Source organism: Erinaceus europaeus, chromosome 4 (assembly GCF_950295315.1).
Source record: "Erinaceus europaeus chromosome 4, mEriEur2.1, whole genome shotgun sequence".
In the NCBI taxonomy this organism is placed as follows: domain Eukaryota; kingdom Metazoa; phylum Chordata; class Mammalia; order Eulipotyphla; family Erinaceidae; genus Erinaceus; species Erinaceus europaeus.
This window is the reverse complement of record NC_080165.1, coordinates 132428751-132445381: the sequence shown is the minus strand read 5'-3', so window position 1 is coordinate 132445381 and position 16631 is coordinate 132428751. Positions and strand designations below refer to the sequence as shown.

General features: G+C 39.9%; 1 protein-coding gene across 2 annotated transcripts in view; it reads right to left on the bottom strand.

The window, feature by feature from the left end:
* Window positions 1-7411, bottom strand: part of MAN1A1 (mannosidase alpha class 1A member 1) — a 236454-nt gene extending 229043 nt beyond the window's left edge. The window contains exons 1-2 of one of the 2 annotated variants that reach the window (XM_007521293.3): window positions 7286-7411; window positions 5929-6771 (exon numbers count right to left, since the gene is read on the bottom strand). In XM_007521293.3, the coding sequence (XP_007521355.1) occupies window positions 5929-6525 (597 nt within the window). In that variant the 5' untranslated portion in view covers window positions 6526-6771; window positions 7286-7411. Of the gene's footprint in view, window positions 1-5928; window positions 6772-7027 lie in introns of both variants that reach the window. The other variant, XM_060190533.1, reaches the window with a different exon arrangement.
* Between the last annotated feature and the right edge of the window lie 9220 nt (window positions 7412-16631).

The window sequence follows — 16631 nt, the reverse complement described above, 5'->3', positions numbered from 1 at the left end:
AGAAAGGCTCCCTTTCTTAAACTACCAAACAGTGTTTTTTTTCCTTTATCATTTTTAGGGGATAGACATCTAATAGTATTTGTGGAGCTCACAGTGTAGTTGCTCTCATTTTAAACAATCTCTGATGAACATACATTTTAAGGTTATGTGCATTATTAAGAGCGTAAAAAAAAAATCACAGGCACTTTACTGGGCCAGTGGGTATAAGCAGGTTTTCAGATAGTTCTGACCTACCTGTGTATAATTAGCCTCTTCTCACGGACTGATCCACTGTTATTTCTCCTTTATGACCTTGAGATAGACTCTAAACTGTCTTTAATAAAGAGTCTGTACTAGCATGCTTATGAAATAATTCAATTCATTTTAAATTCTCTACTGACTTTCAACAAATCTAAATCTAACCAAAGGCAATTTTTACCATACAAACCACTAGGATAAATTTCTCAATATGATTTAATGTATTAGCACACTGAAGAAATACAGATGTTCTGACTCAAAAATGCACTTTAACCTCTTTCCACACCTTTAATGTGCTATAGGTCATATATACAGTTCCCTTATATAAATCTTAAGCTAGCTAATAAAGATAAAATACTCTCAGAAAATTACCAATAGCATATAGATTATTAAGCTGCACATAACCAACTATCCATTAACAATCTATTCTTGCTTTTATATATTAATATTCATCAGTCAGCATCTACTTCAAGTACGTACATGGTTGCAATCTTAATTCATTAATCTACTTGTTAAAGGGAGAAGACTTTACAAACACTTCATGATCTGCTCTGGGAAAAGTCAGAAGGTCTCCTATTTGTTCAAGTTCACTATCAGGTGTGTTTCAGAATAGAATGAGCAGTGGAAAGGACAGGTAATTCAAGGGTATCTAAGAGTCTTTGAAGACAGGTCTTCAAATTGTACCTTTTATTATTCTGTAAATATTCTACACCCATATACACTGGAAAGGGGGGAAAATTGAGGTGTGTGGATATTCTCTTTTTTAAAAAAAAAATATTTATTTCCTTTTGTTGCCCTTGTTGCTTTATTGTTATAGTTATTATTGTTGTTGTTCTTGATGTTGTTGTTGTTGGATAGGACAGAGAGAAATGGAGAGAGGAGGGGAAGACAGAGAGGGGGAGAGAAAGACACCTACAGATCTGCTTCACCGCCTGTGAAGCGACTCCCCTGCAGGTGGGGAGCCGGAGGCTTGAACCGGGATCCTTATGCTGGTCCTTGCGCTTCATGCCACGTGCGCTTAACCCACTGTGCTACCGCCCGACTCCCGGATATTCTCTTTTAATCAGTCAGGGTAGGTTCTTTCCAAATCCAATCTTTAACAAAGGGGTAATTGTCAAAAATCCACATAAAATATAGACTCAAAATCACCCTAAGGCTAGTATAAATCATAACAATATTTTAACCATCAGATACTGGTATATATGGAAGTTTTCTATAAACTTATTATTATATAAGTAGATCTAAGACTAAATGCTATTTTAGGAAACCTAGAGAAGGTTACTGTGACCCCATAGCTACCTGGCCCTAAAACCTTATCTAGGAGACTCAAAGACTCCATTCCCCATCCCTCTAGGTGGGTGGGATTCTAGTCTAGGAAAGAAAGAATGCCCTTTAACAATCTGACTGTATGCTGGGGGGAGATAGCATAATGACCCTTACTCATGAGGGTCTGAGGTCCCAGGCTCAATGCCCAGCACCACCACAAGCCAAGGCAGTGTTGTGCCCTGGTAAATAATAAAATAAATAAATAAATAAAAAATAAATCTTGACTACCTTAAGACCTAAATATGCAGGCAGTCTCTGTAACTTCAGAAAACAAGCAAAAAAAAAAAAAAAATCATGCTAAAGGATAGCACAGACTTTGTATAAGTGGCCCTTCCCTCCCCTCAAAGTCTTCTTGGCATTAAAACAAAAGGGGGGGGGGGGATAAGGTACAAAGGGAATGGACAGTCTGTCTAGTAATTCCATGCTGTGCTATTTTAATCCCTATAATTTGTTTCTGTTTTTTGTGTTTTTTTTTTTTTTTAACGAGAGCACTGTTCAGCTCTGGCTTTTGGTAGTGCAGGGGATTGAACCTGGGACTTTGGAGCCTCAGCATGAGAGTCTATTTGCATAACCATTATGCTATCTACCCTCCGCCCTGTAATTTGGTATTCTAACAATGCTTTTTAAATTTTTTTTTAAATTTCTTTATTGGGGGATTAGTGTTTTACAATCAACAGTAAATACAATAGTTTGTACATGCATAACATTGCTAACACTGCTTTTTAAAAATCTATTTATTTATAAAATGGAAACAATGACAAGACCATAAGATAAGAGGGGTATAATTCCTACCACAAGAACTCAGTATCCCATCCCCTCCCCTGATAGCTTTCCTATGCTCTATTTAATTATTCTAACACTGCTTTTTAATGCTAAGGACAACTTTGGTCCACTGTTATAAAGATCAAATTCATGAAAATAAACTCTGTCAGCATTATACATTTTAGGGAAATTCAGTTAATGTGCCATGTTTTATGGGGGGTGCTTTGATGTCAATTTCAAACAGGACATCATGTAGCCACCACCTATCAAATTAACAATGGAAAGCATATAAAAGCCTTTTGTTATATGCTTTTTGTTAGTACCTTCAAAGAGGTACTAACCTATTTCAAATTATAGACTGTCTCCTCCTAGGCACAAGTTTGTTAAAAATTTATCAGTATACCAATAACCCAACTGTGTTGTCCATATAAAAATAGTGTTAGTACTTTTTTATAAATAGTACTTATAAAATTAGCTATCTTTAAAGCAAATTTATAAAATAAAAAAGTTTGACTCAGAAATCATGGTACCAAGCTCCTAGCAGGCTGAAAACTTTTAACTCTATTCTAAATTCTAACTACAAAAGATTTGTACATTCAGGCGTATACAGAACCTAAGTATACACACACACACACACACACACACACACACACACACACACACACACACACACACACAGAGAGAGAGAGAGGATATAGGAAAATAAGATTAAAACCCAAACACCATTGGCCCATGACAAGGGGTCCACATGGTGGTGCTGGAAGGGGAATCTAAATGTACAAAGACCCTGCTCATAAATCACTCTTTCCACTCTGAACCTTAACATTTAGAACAAGCAGGGAGTCTACAGTAGCACAGCGGGTTAAGCGCACATGGCGCTAAGCTCAAGGACCAGCATAAGGATGCCGGTTCAAACTCCAGGCTCCCCACCTGCAGGGGAGTCACTTCACAAGTGGTGAAGCAGGTCTGCAGGTGTCTATCTTTCTCTCCTCCTCTCTGTCTTCGCCTCCTCTCTCCATTTCTCTCTGTCCTATCCAACAACAACAACATCAATAGTAACTACAACAGTAAAACAACAAGGGCAACAAAAGGAAATAAAGAAAAAGAAATCCAAAAATAAAACATTTAGAACAAGCATAGTTTAGAACTAGCATGTTACTTTTTTAATTATTATTATTACAAAGAAACACATCTGTTGAAACTGACCTGATGTAAAATCACTACCTATTCTTGTTCCTTTAGTCTTTGACTAAATACCAAAGCAGGCCTGTTTTTCTGTTTGTTTAACAGCAATATAGTATTTTTTAAAGAACACATTTAATTACTACCTTTTCATGTAATACCTGGCAGTCTGATAATACATATATGTTACACTACACTGACACAAAAAGCTACAGAAATTTTCTTAATATGGTTAATTATGATGTCTTGATTTAAAGACATGGATAACATGGATCTAACAGAGACAGTTATGCATAGTGCTAATATAATGTCCTGAACCAATTGCTACTGCCCTACTGTTCCTGCTCTACATGTATTTTTGATCAGTAATGGATAATACCAATAGCTCTTTAATATTCATGCATCTTTAGTATTTAAAATAGACTTTTAAATCACAGTGATCATCACTAACAGACAATTCAGAAAAATTTGAGAGACATGAAATGCATGAACTATATTGCTTCAGATTTAAGAGAATTTGCACAAGCAGATTCAGGTATGGGATTACTTTACTTACAGGCTTTGTCTGGGTTGAAAGGAGAGATATAGCTGGTAAGAAGTAGACCTTTTTTCATTTTTTTTTAATTGGCTAGGGCAGAGAGAAATTGAGATGGAAGAGGGAGACAGAAAGGAAGAGAGAAAGGTAGACACCTGCAGAACCACTTCACCCCTCCTGAAGCATCCCTCCTGCAGGTGGTGAGTCAAGGCTGGAACCTGGATCCTTGCATAGGACCTTGCTCTTCACTATGTATGCTTAACCCTGACTGCCAAGGCCCAGCCCCCTAGGCCTTTCCAACTTCCTGGTTTGGTAACTCTGATAGAGTTTTCTAGAGAAGGAAAACACTAGTCAGAAGTTATCAGAAGGACTAAAATACATTCCTCCAGGTCTGACAGAGTTCTACACCAGAGGGAAAGACAGTGGGTCAGAAAAGCTTCAAAAGCTTGATAGACCAAGGAAGAAAACTATCAGAGAGATGAAGCCATTCTGCCTAGGAAAAACTTTAACTATAAGGAACTGGAATCCACTTTAACTTGTTCAATTACAGCTTAACCAAATTCCTCTGGTCTTGTTTTAAGGTCACAAATCCTATGACAATCAAGCTGCTTCCATCTCCCAATCATGCAAGCTAAATGCAACCTCAAAGACTCTATTTACAATCTGAAAATGGGGTGATCAGAAAATCTCCTTTCCTGGTGATCTACTCAATGCCAAAATGCAAAAAAAGAAAAATATATATCACAAAGATTCTGAAATTAAGATGCATGCACAAGGACCATTCCCATTCATCAGGTATTTTAAGTCATCTGAATGAAATGGAAAAATTTGGAATGAAACGTTTTTAATATGGTTCCAATAGCTCTTGGATTGTGTAAAAACCCAGGCTAGCATAACTGCACACAGCAGAGTAACCATGGAAGTAGGCATATCCACAGAGAGCCTGGTGGCAGGTGACCAAGAGGAAGTACAGGTTTCAAGACCTGATTTAGTCACTAAGTGGTTCAAGGCCCTTCAACTTTCATTGTTAAAATAACAGTTAAAGAGTGATTTTTCTAGGCCCTGTTTAGCTTCAAGGTAGTCATGAACTAACCACATGCTACCAGTTTCAACTGAAAATTAGGAGAAAGAAATGATAAAAGACTTCACAAAGTCCATGTTGGCCTTAGATTAAGTTAGTCATCGTGCTGTTGTGGACACACACACCTGTTGTATCACAAGTAACACTTTTACTGACTGTACACTAGAAATCAGCAAGCAGTTGGCTGGCTTTTAATTTTTTTTCATTTTTCAAAACAACGAGACAACAGTGTGCTTCCTATGATGGCTAGTTCGCAAGTTTCACCTTTACAGTCTGCAAGTGCACACAGGGTGCCACCTGGCAGAATGAGGCCACAAGACTGAACGCCCGGGGTGTGCTAGCTCGCTCCTGGAACCTTTGGTATCAAGCATGATTGATGTTCTGCGTCTACATTCCAGCTTCATGTCGGTGCCAACTCCAATCCCCATTATGGACTTGTTTAGTACCTTCCCTGCCACTGCTCTCTGGAACACTGTAGACGGCCAGCGAAAGAACGGTTTGCACAACACCTGCCCGTCTATTTATTTAGCATCTACCTAGAGTGGTTTATGACCAACTGGGCACATAACTGAAAGAACTGACTCAACTTCAGATCGCAATTGGCCAGATGTACTGAAAACAGGAAAAACAAGGAGCATCTGACATTGCACCTGGTGGAAATAGAAAACCACCATGTCCTTGTCACTGTAATGTTGCAGCCTCGATAGTTTCAAAGGCTGATCGCCCCCCACCCCCACCCCCCCACCCCCCAGCAAAACACTGCGGACCTTGGGTAGGGGTGCGGGTCCTAGCAAGGCGCACTCACCTCTTTGATCTTTGCCCTCTTCTCAGAGATCTCGGCATCCGCCGGCTGCCGGCCAATCGCCCCTATAGGGGGCACGAAATCCACGGGGGGGAGCCTCTTGAGCGCCGCATTCTTCCGCTGCTGGTCCTGGACCACCTTCTCCTTTTCCAGCAGGATGTCTCTTTGGATCTCCTCGGGCAGCTTCTGCAGGGTCTCCTTGGCTTCCCTGAGAGCCCGTTCGTGGTTTTCGCGGATCCTGGCCAAGTTGTCCTCCAGGGCGAGCGCGGGGTCCCCGGGCGCTCCCTCCTGGTCGCGCCTGACAAGCCCCTCGGCCGCGTCCTCGGCGCGCACCCCGGGCCCGGGCTTGTGGTCTGCAGCCGGCTGCAGGGCGGGGCTGGAGTGGAACAGGACCCCGCTGAGCAGCTTGGAGGAGTCAGGCAAGAAGAAGATCGCCCCGAAGCACAGCGTGATGAAGGCGCTGAACACCAGCAGCAGCACGAACTTCTCCGTCAGGCGGAAGGCAGCGGGGCCCGACCCCTTCCTGCCGCCGCCGAGACCCCCGCCCAGGGCGCTGCCCGCCGGGCTGCCGAAGAGGGGCAAGAGGCCCCCCAGCGGCATCGCTCCAGCCGCCGCGACCGCCTGGCAGCCCGCTGTCCAGTGGCCCCTCGCCGCGCCGCCCGGCAGTGAAACTTCGCCGCCGCCCGGCGTCAGCGGCTGCGGGGCTGGGTCGGGTGCATCGAGGCCGCCCGAGCCCCTCGGCTGAACTGCAGGGATTCCCGGGGAAGACAACTCCCCTCCGAGGCTTCTCCCCGGGGAGGCTCCACTGGCAAACCAGCACGCGCGACAAACCGCAGGCTGCAGCCCCTGTGGGGAGAGAAATAAGTGAAAGGCGGTAATTAGGGTGATGGCGATAAAGTTTCCGCCGGGTCTTCACCCTCCCACTAGGGCGCAAAGCCGCCGAGACAGCTTCCCCGCCTAGTGCGACTCTGGGAGTTGAGCGCTGGGCACCGCCCTCTGGTCCTACTCTTTGGACTTGGGGTGAAGTTTTTAAAGCCCCAGTGTGTGGGGGTGGGGGTGGGTGGGGAGCCTGGGGGTGTGGTGCGGAGAGTCCCGCGCGCACCTGGAGCAGGGCCACCCGTGGGCGTTTCTGGGAGAAGCCACTGCACCACCCGGCGAGGAAGAGCGGCGTGGTTGGGGCTGGGGTGGCGGAGGGAGGAGGGGTCAGGGAGGGAGGGGGGGTGCTCGTCAACTTCGCCAGCTCCCCATCTCTGATCTGGGACTAGCCGCTGCGTCTACTTCCCAGGCGGCCGAGGAGCTTGGAGCTTGCAGCCCGCCCACAGCCCCGGACGCGGCTCTTCTGCTGGCTGAGCGCGCCAACCTGCGGGCAAGTGGAAGCGAGCAGAAGAGCGGAGACCCGGCACCGAGGCCCCGCGAGCACTGACACCACTGCCGGGCTCCCCGGCGATCGGAAACGAGGGCGGTGACGCGTCCGGAGAGTGATGGTGTGGCCGGGCCAATCACGCGCGGTTCGGGGCGGAGGCGGGGAGGGGGCCGCGCAGGGCGGGGAGTTTACGGGAAGCGCAGCCTCCTGGGGGCCAGGCCGGGGGCGGGGAGGTCGTGGGTCCGGGAGGCGCGAGGCTGGAGGGCGGGCTGGCTGGTGCCCTGGGCGTGAGGCAGCCAGAGGTTCGCTCAGGGTTGCAGACTTGAAGCAGGGCTGACCTGGGGCCAGGGTCCCTGGCAGTGGAAGGTCTCCAGTTGCAGGGAGGTGCCCCGGGACCTCTCTGCAGGCTCCTGGAACTCGCGCCTGGCGGTGCTGGGCTCTCCCCGAGGGGGTCCTGGGAAGCGCGGTGTGTCGCTGAGGATCTCAGGACAGGGAGTCGTTCTGAAGCGCATCTTCTCTCCAGTTGAGCGCTCTCTCTCTCTCTCTCTCTCTCTCTCTCTCTCTCTCTCAACCTAAGACTGAGATTCGTCCAGTGCCCATAACTGGTGATTCAGAGAGCCTTTGAGCTATCTGGTCTAACAGCCTTTTCACATACTAAAGATTTAGGGATTTTGTGCTTTAGGATTCTGCCAATTCAACCCCCTCCCTTAAAAAAAAAAAAGTTATGTACCTCCCCCACCCACCTCCACTTTTAAAATTCACTTACCTCATAGAAGTTGGTCAGATTTTCCATTTAAAGAAGACAGTTTTATGTTGCCATAGCTTCAAGCAGTAAAATTGAACACTGTTGACATTAAGTCTTGCATTTGACTACTTCTAGCGAAATAAGGATCTGGTACAATAAAGATCGCTTTCAAGACAGCATTATTTTCCAAAACGTGTTCATAATTCTCCTGTTGCTCCGCAAATACGTTTTATCAGTGACGAAAAAGTTGGCTGATTTCCCATTTGAAAAGGTAGCTTGAATCAGTCTCATCCTAATATGAAAACGTGACTTTAACTTGGTGTTTGCTTATTATCTTGAAGGAAACATCTGGCACCATACAGGAAGGTCCTTTTAAATATTGTTATGAGTGTTACACTATATGAGAAAGTAGAAAACTAAATAAAAAATCCCCTTTTTTCAGTTTTTAAGTATTAGATGTAATAATCATTATTTACTCTATTTGTTTTACATAAAATGAGTCACATGCCCAGTTTTTGTAAATGGGTAATTACTATTTGATAAAGGCAGCTTTATGGATTGCTTATTTTGATCACTGCTATGAAATTCTATGCCCAGAAGAGTGCAGCATATACAAGCAGGGTAAGAAAGCTCACAAGGATTATAAAACAAAACAATGATTTTAAAATGAAAGAATGGTAATTTTTTTCAAGTTACATTTGCAAACTATGAGTCAGCTGAAAAGTTTCAATCATTATTAAATAATAGTGTATATTTTCAACGGCATCATTAAAAAATTGAGTTATCTGATGGGTAGATAAAAGATAGGTGATAATTAGTGTTAATTATCCTAAAACCTAATCTCTTTTAGAGTCATTTATTATTTTAACTCTAACATCTTAAGAGTGGAGTTATTTCTCATAACCACAGAAATTTTTAGAAAGTTTAATTTAAAATTAATGTTGCTAAGTAGTCTAGAAAAATAATGAAATATACTTTTAAGGGGTTGTTAAAATGTCAGTGAAAGGTGGTTATGAATCTAATTCTGTTTCTGGCACTCTTTAAATTTGATACCAAACCAGCTTGTTCATTTAATCAACTGCATACAGTGAAAACATTAAAAAAAATATGGTTGTAAAGATTTTTTTCTTTTAGTAATTGTTTAAATATAAATCTTTTAAAAGAAAGGAGTGTGTTTATTTTTGAAGTTTATTATGAAGTTTATTTTAAAATTACTATCTTCATGAAATTAATTTATTATGAATTTGTCTTAATGATTTGTTAAATGAGAAATCAGCATGGGCAATTCACACTGTCACACGAAGGGGTGCCACTCTGCACTCAGTAAAACAGGAGATACATAGGAGAGCTCACATTAGAGTTAGACTAAGTTAAGAAACATAGACACTTTTTTAAAAGACAAGCCATGTAAAACACCTTAAGATAATCTTGAATTGTGTTTTCATCATAAAAGAGAACTACAGATGAGTTAAAAGTAGATTTTTATAGAACCAAAACCTCACACTTTGCCCTAACTTTAATGCCACAAGCACTTCATGTTCCATAGATAAGATTAATAATAATAAAAACAAATACTTTGTATCTTGAGATAAAGCTAAACTAAAAGTGGCTTTGTTCTGATTAATAAGTAATAAAATCTCAATTATATAGCAGCAGTTGGAACTTTCCAGTGATATCTTCCTGAAGATTTGTTGTCATCTTTGTGAATACAGTGAATTTAGTAATGTTGTTGTTTACCAGTACTTTAATGTAAACTTTGAAACCTCATTTTTTTTTGCAGTTTATCTAAGTACACCCTTTTGTTAGTTGTCCAGCCAGTCTTCAAATATGACTCCCTAATACTTCTTACAAATTAAATTGCAAGCCTAATTCTTATTTATCCCTTTTCCATTGCTTAACTATATATATTTCTTCAATATATTGTAAATATTGGTGTCGCATGTGGGGGAGGATTTAAACCAGATAAAAATGTGATGAATGAATATTTTGATACAGCAGAAGTTCTCTCAAAAATTAAAGTGCAAAATATTTCTTACAAAGTTTCTAGAAGACATTAGGTAGAAGACTATGAAATAATATTTTTGTTTTGGGTTTAAGAACATAAAATAATAAAATAAATGAGTTTTCTATGTGTGTTATAAACAAGTACTGAAATTTTCCAATATGTTGGATTTGTGATAAAATCTTCATACAGTAGTTTTTTTTTCTCCTTATTATCTTTAAATTCCAAGTCAGCATAAATTATTATTATGTAAAAACAAAATGTTGTATGCAAAACATAGCTCATTGTGAGCATTAATCTTGAGATTTCAACACCTCGATAGACAAATCAGAATTAACATGGATTTTTTTTGATAGAAATTAACCAAAGTTAAAAAAAAACTATTCATGTTTATGCTTGTATAGGAGGTTATAGTTATGTCTCTGATTTTTCCTTTTTCTTTTCTTTCTTTCTTTTTTTTTTTTTTAACCTTGAAATTTTCTTTGAAACTGACCCAGCAGCGCATTCTTCTTACAAAACTTCAATCATCTTTTTTGGGGATTATGAGACACAATGAATGAGCCTCCTCTGTCCCTGAAAACTTCTGTTGAAAGATGTTTCTGTTTTGAATATTTATTTCAGAAATGTTAGCAATCACCAACTTTAAAACATTGTGTCCTGGGGCCAGGTAATGGTGCACCTGGTTGAGTGCACACATTACAATGCACAAGGACCCAGGTTCAAACCCCTGGTCCCCACCTGCACGAGGAAAGCTATGAGTGGTGAAGCAAGGCTGCAGATGTCTCTCTGTCTCTTTCCCTTTCTATCACCCTTTTCCCTCTTGATTTTTGACTGTCTCTATCCAGTAAGTAAATAAAGATAATAAATTAAAAAAAAAAAAAAAACATTGTGTCTCACAAAGGCATTTGTGAATTGGGTCCCTGGAACTGTCAGCATCTCTCTCCATAGAAACAAAGCTGTAAATGGTGTTTTAGTTTGCTATTCTGTTTGATGATGATCTAAGACCCTGGGGAAGAGTGAAATGTTAGAAAAAATATTGTTTTAATGTCAGTAGCCAAAGTTAGAATAATTTAGAAAGTCTTATTTAGTTTGGATCTTGGAAAGGGCGGCAAATTTATTTGGAAACAGCGAAGTTTCAGGAAGATACTAAACCAACTCTCAGAGTTACAAAGGCTTGTGGATGTTTTTAGGCAATTTTCCTTCATCACAAATTTTTCTTTTGGTCTTAAGTGAACATCAATACTGCTTCTAAGGTTTTTTTTTTGTTTATTGGTTGATTAGTTGGTTTGGTTTGGTTTGGTTTGGTTTGGTTTGGTTTGGTTTGGTTTGGGTTTGATTTGACTAACAGTGGAACTAAAAGAAATAAGCATGGGGGGAGAAGGAGTTGTCCTTAAGTAGAGAGGCAAGGATTGGACTGAGAGAGAGCAAGTTATTAAGAAGGATAATGTATTCAGCGCAAGGAGTGCCACCCCAGCATGCTTCACTTCAGACTGTGGCCAGAGACTTCAGGTGTGGAATGACAACCCTTCAGCTTCATCACTCGGTGACACCTTTCCTTTCATAGTATTCTCTAATTCCTTTCCAGGTGTTCCACGGGGAGGTGGCATACTACCCAACACCACTCCCCAATAAAGTCCCCAAACCTAGATATAGTCCAGGTCCCCTGATATAGAGCATATGTTCACATGTGCCCATAAACCAGGGAAAAATATATACCTGAAAGCAGAAGTACACAAGAGTCTGCAGAGAGAACCCCCCCCCAACACTTCATCTGCACTATTCCAGCCTTTAGGTCCATGATTGTTCAACTATTTGTTTGGCTTTGTATGTTAACTCTCTTTTCAGCCACCAGGTTCCAGATGCCAGCATGTTGCCAACCAGACTTCCCTGGACTGACCACCCCACCAGTGTGTCCTGGAGTTCCGCGTCCCAAAGAGAGAGGCAGACTGGGAGTATGGATGGACCAGTCAACGCCCATGTTCAGCGGGGAAGCAATAACAGAAGCCAGACCTTCCACCTTCTGCAACCTACAACAACCCTGGGTCCATACTTCCAGAGGGATAGGAAATGGGAAAGCTATCAGGGGAGGAGGGGATGGGATATGGAGATCAGGTGGTGGGAATTGTGTGGAGCTGTACTCCCCTTATCCTACAGTTCTGTTAATGTCTCCTTTCTTAAATAAATAAAAAAAAATTTTTTAAAGGATAATGTATGTCTTTGGTTGCATGACAGTGGGTGTCTATTCACTTATTTTTGGTATATCTTGTTTATCATCTGTAATGTTGCTATGGTCCTTAGACTAAAAAACAAAAATAATATGTTTGACACAATTTACATTCAGGAAATTTAAATCTATGTATCTCCACTTTTAAAGATGCAGTTAGCTGCTACAGAAATACGTCAGCTGGTCAATAATTTGTTTGGCTTTGTATGTTAACTCTCTTTTGAACCACCAGGTTCCAGATGCTAGCATGATGCCAACCAGACTTCCTTGGACAAGCAACCCCACCAATGTGTTCTGGAGCTCCGCTTCCCCAGAGCCCTTACCCACTAGAGAAAGAGAAAGGCAGGCTGGGAGTATGGATCGACCTGTCAATGCCCATGTTCAGCAGGGAAGCAATTACAGAAGCCAGACCTTCAACCTTCTGTATCCCACAATGACCTTGGCTCCATACTCCCAGAGGGTTAAAAAGTAGGAAAGCTATCAGGAGAGGGGATTGGATACCGAGTTCTGCTGGTGGGAATTGTGCAAAGCTGTACCCCCCTTATCCTATGGTTTAGTCAATATTTCCTTTTTATAAATAAAAAATTTAAAAAATTGTAAGTCAATATTGTCACTAATAAAATTTTAAAAATTATTTAAGTACAAAAAACTAATAAAAAGGACTTATGTTAAATAAAATAATAAAAAAAAGAAATATGTCAACTGGTAGAGTGAAGAATTTGCATGTCAAAGTCTCTTGATTCAATTTTCCTCACCAGATGTTCCATAGTGGTGCTCTAGTTTCTCTCTCTCCTTTTTTTTCTCCTCCTATCTCTCTTTCATATTGAATTATTACATACGAAGTAAAAAAATAATATCTGAAATAAAACAGCTGCTTCTATAGTATTCTTACAATGGAGAACCAGAAAAGGGTGGCTGGAGAGATTATTTGGATAATGTGTTTCATCACATGCACGTAGTTGTTTCAAGGTATGCCTTTTAGTTAAACAATATCTACTTGAGTGAAAGGAAGGGGAATTATAGTCTCAGTTTTTGTGGAGAGAAGGTCCTACAATGTTTATTCACTGTACAAATAAGATCCAAATGTTCTTGAACCAATTGACTTTATAATCCCTAAAATCATGATAATCTGATTGATGGCAAAGTCTCAGTCAAGAGAGTGAGACAAGGCAAAGAAAGCCAACAACTTTCAGAAAGTCTTGTGTATAAAGAGTTTAAATGTTACTGAAAAGAACATGTTATTTCAACTCTAAATAAAAGAAAGTCCTTTCTATGGTCAGAGAAAGAAGTAAAAAAAATTCCCATAGTTCCTATTACATCAGATACATTTTAAAACATGTTTATTGAAAAATGTCTTTCATTACTATTTTCTGTTCTACAAAAGATCATATGCATTTTCAGAAAAAGCAAACTCAAAAAAAAAAAAAGAAAGAAAATTTATGATACATTGCTATGTCAAATTGAAAAGTTTTTCATGAAATGAAACCACATGTGTTTGTTCCCATTTTGGAGAAACTATCTACAACTATGACATGACAGCACTTTGCTTCTCAATTTTATTGCAAAATAAATGGGCTGTTTGCACTACATTTGCAGTTTTTTGTATTGTCTTTTAGGAGAGAACTTTGTCTAAGTGCCAGGTTACCGTATCTGGGTAGGAATTTATTTGTGGTTCTTTGTCTAGTAAATATTTTTTAAAGTGCATTTGTAAGATTCTCCTACACTATGAATTTAGAATCTAAGGTAAAAGCAGATCTTTGCTGCAGATTTTGCCTTAGCAGTGTGTATCTATTAAATATACAGCTGTTTATGTATTCATTTGATTTAATTAACACTGAGATAGACTGTGGCCTAAGTGCAGTATCTTGCAAATAACAGAGGAAGAGAAGGGTAGAATTCTAGGTCAGAGACCCATAAATCTATTAGACTGGATGGTCTAGATCTGGCAAGTGTCATCTAGGTTTTCTATAGATTGCTAGACTTAAAATGGGTTGTGTTTGAGATAATATTGACTCTTAGATTAATAACTTTTTGAATATTCTCTGAGTTATGTTCTCTAATTTCTTTCAAATATTACATATGTGTAATGCGTTCCACAAATATTATGCTATCATAATTTGAACCAATAACAAATAGAAATGAAAAACAAGTATCTGCGGGACCCAGCGGTAGCACAGCAGGTTAAGTGCACGTGGTATGAAGCTCACGGACAGGCTTAAGGGTGCTGGTTCGAGCCCCTGGCTCCCCACCTGCAGGGGAGTCGCTTCACAGGTGGTGAAGCAGGTCTGCAGGTGTCTATCTTTCTCTCCCCCTCTATCTTCACCTCCTCTCTCCATTTCTCTCTGTCTTGGCCAACAACAACAACAACAACAGCAGTGGCAACAATAACAACAAGTGGAACAAAATGGGAAAAATAGCCTCTAGGAGCAGTGGATTTGCAGTGCAGGCACTGAGCCCCAACAATAACCCCAGAGGCAAAAAAAAAAAGTAACTGAAAGGGTCATCTGTTTCACATTCTTAATGTTAAAACTACATATATCTTCATCAATTAACTTCAATAATCTTTAAAATAAGTAACCATTGAAAAACTGCAAACTGAGTATAATTGTCAAGCTAATTTTACTGTGTATTCACAAGATATTGAATACCATAGGGTAAATTATTATAAGAAGGGAGCTAAAAATTTTTAGTTTGTGAAAACTTTTCATCTAACTCAAGAGCTACGTATGCAATGCTATTCAGTCATATGTACCTTCGTTTGCCTCTCTTTTAGTGTTTTACACTCATCTATACTGCTGGTAGGAAAGAACTGATCAACTGCTTTAGAATACAAGCTGGTAGTTTTTTTAAAGGGTAAATATAGAGTCGCCATATGATTCAACAATTCTAGTGCTGGGTACATACTAACTATCTGTCTATAAACATGAGTACATGAAAAAAAATGTGTACAGGGAGTCGGGCAGTAGCTGAGCAGGTTAACTGCAGGTGGTGCAAAGCAGAAGGACCAGCATAAGGATCCCAGTTGGAGTCCCCAGCTCCCCACCTGCAGGGGAGTCGCTTCACAGGCAGTGAAGCAGGTCTGCAGGTGTCTATCTTTCTCTCCTCCTCTTTGTCTTCCCGTCCTCTCTACATTTCTCTCCGTCCTATCCAACAACAACAGCAACAATAATAACTACAACAACAATGAAAAAAGAGCAAAGGCAACACAAGGGAAAATAAATAAATTAATTAATTTAAAAAAATTTTTTTTAATGTGTACATAGGTATTTCTTCACACTGAAGGAAGTTTCAATGGTATAATCTCTCACTCTCTCTCCATACCTCGCTATATCTCTGTTTCTAACTTAAAAAAGAAAAAAAAAATCACTAGTAATTGCCTTAATCACTTAGTAACTGCTAAGGATAAAAGGTTTCTTTGGGGGTGATGAAAAATGTTCTAAAATTGCTTTGTGGTAATGTTTGCATGATAGTGAATATACTAAAACTCACAGACTTGTATACTTTCAAAAGCTGATTTTTTGTGGTGTGTAAAATACATTTGAGTACAAAAGACAAAATAGTATTTTCTTTTCAGATCTGGTTTACAAGAATCTCAAAAACAATGGAGTTCCTTGATTAAAACAAAGTAATAATTGAAAGTTAACATTATGCTAAATAGCATTATTAAGTAGTTCAAAAGACAGCAAATGGTATAAAATCAAGAAACATTTTCAAGAACACAGAAAAATGCTACAATTTCACTTGAGATATACGTATTGTTATTGAGTAAACTAATGGAATGCTTTTAAGTTATGAGTCACCTCTACACAGACTTTCCTGTTAAGTAAAACACAGACAAGGAATATCATCCATATTTTGACATGTAGAAAATTACTCTTAAATTGACTGTACCTCCTAGCACTGTGGTGACCTGTGAAAGTTGCAATGCTTATTAGAACAGGTATCTTAAAATTGAGTAAAATGAGAAAGACATTAGGAAATAGTAATAGCTACAGGTGTGGTGGAAATTGTGTGGAGTTGTACCCCTCCTACCCTATGGTTTTGTTAATTAATCCTTTCTTAAATAATAAAAAAAAGAAAGGAACAGAAGGAAAGACCATAGAAAAAAGAGGAAAACATGTATAAATTATCTATTTAGACAGTTATAGAAATAATAGTCAGCCTATATCTGTAACCTTTAGAGAACTACTATAGTTTCCAGTTGAGGAAATGGAGAAATGAAACTCTGGCGGTGAGAATGGTGTGGAATTATACCTCTGTTATTTCATAATTTTGTAAATCAATATTAAATCACTAATATATTTTTTTAAATAAGCAAAATGACACAGGGAACAGAGAATAGGATTAGGAACTGGAAGACTTTTTTTTTTTC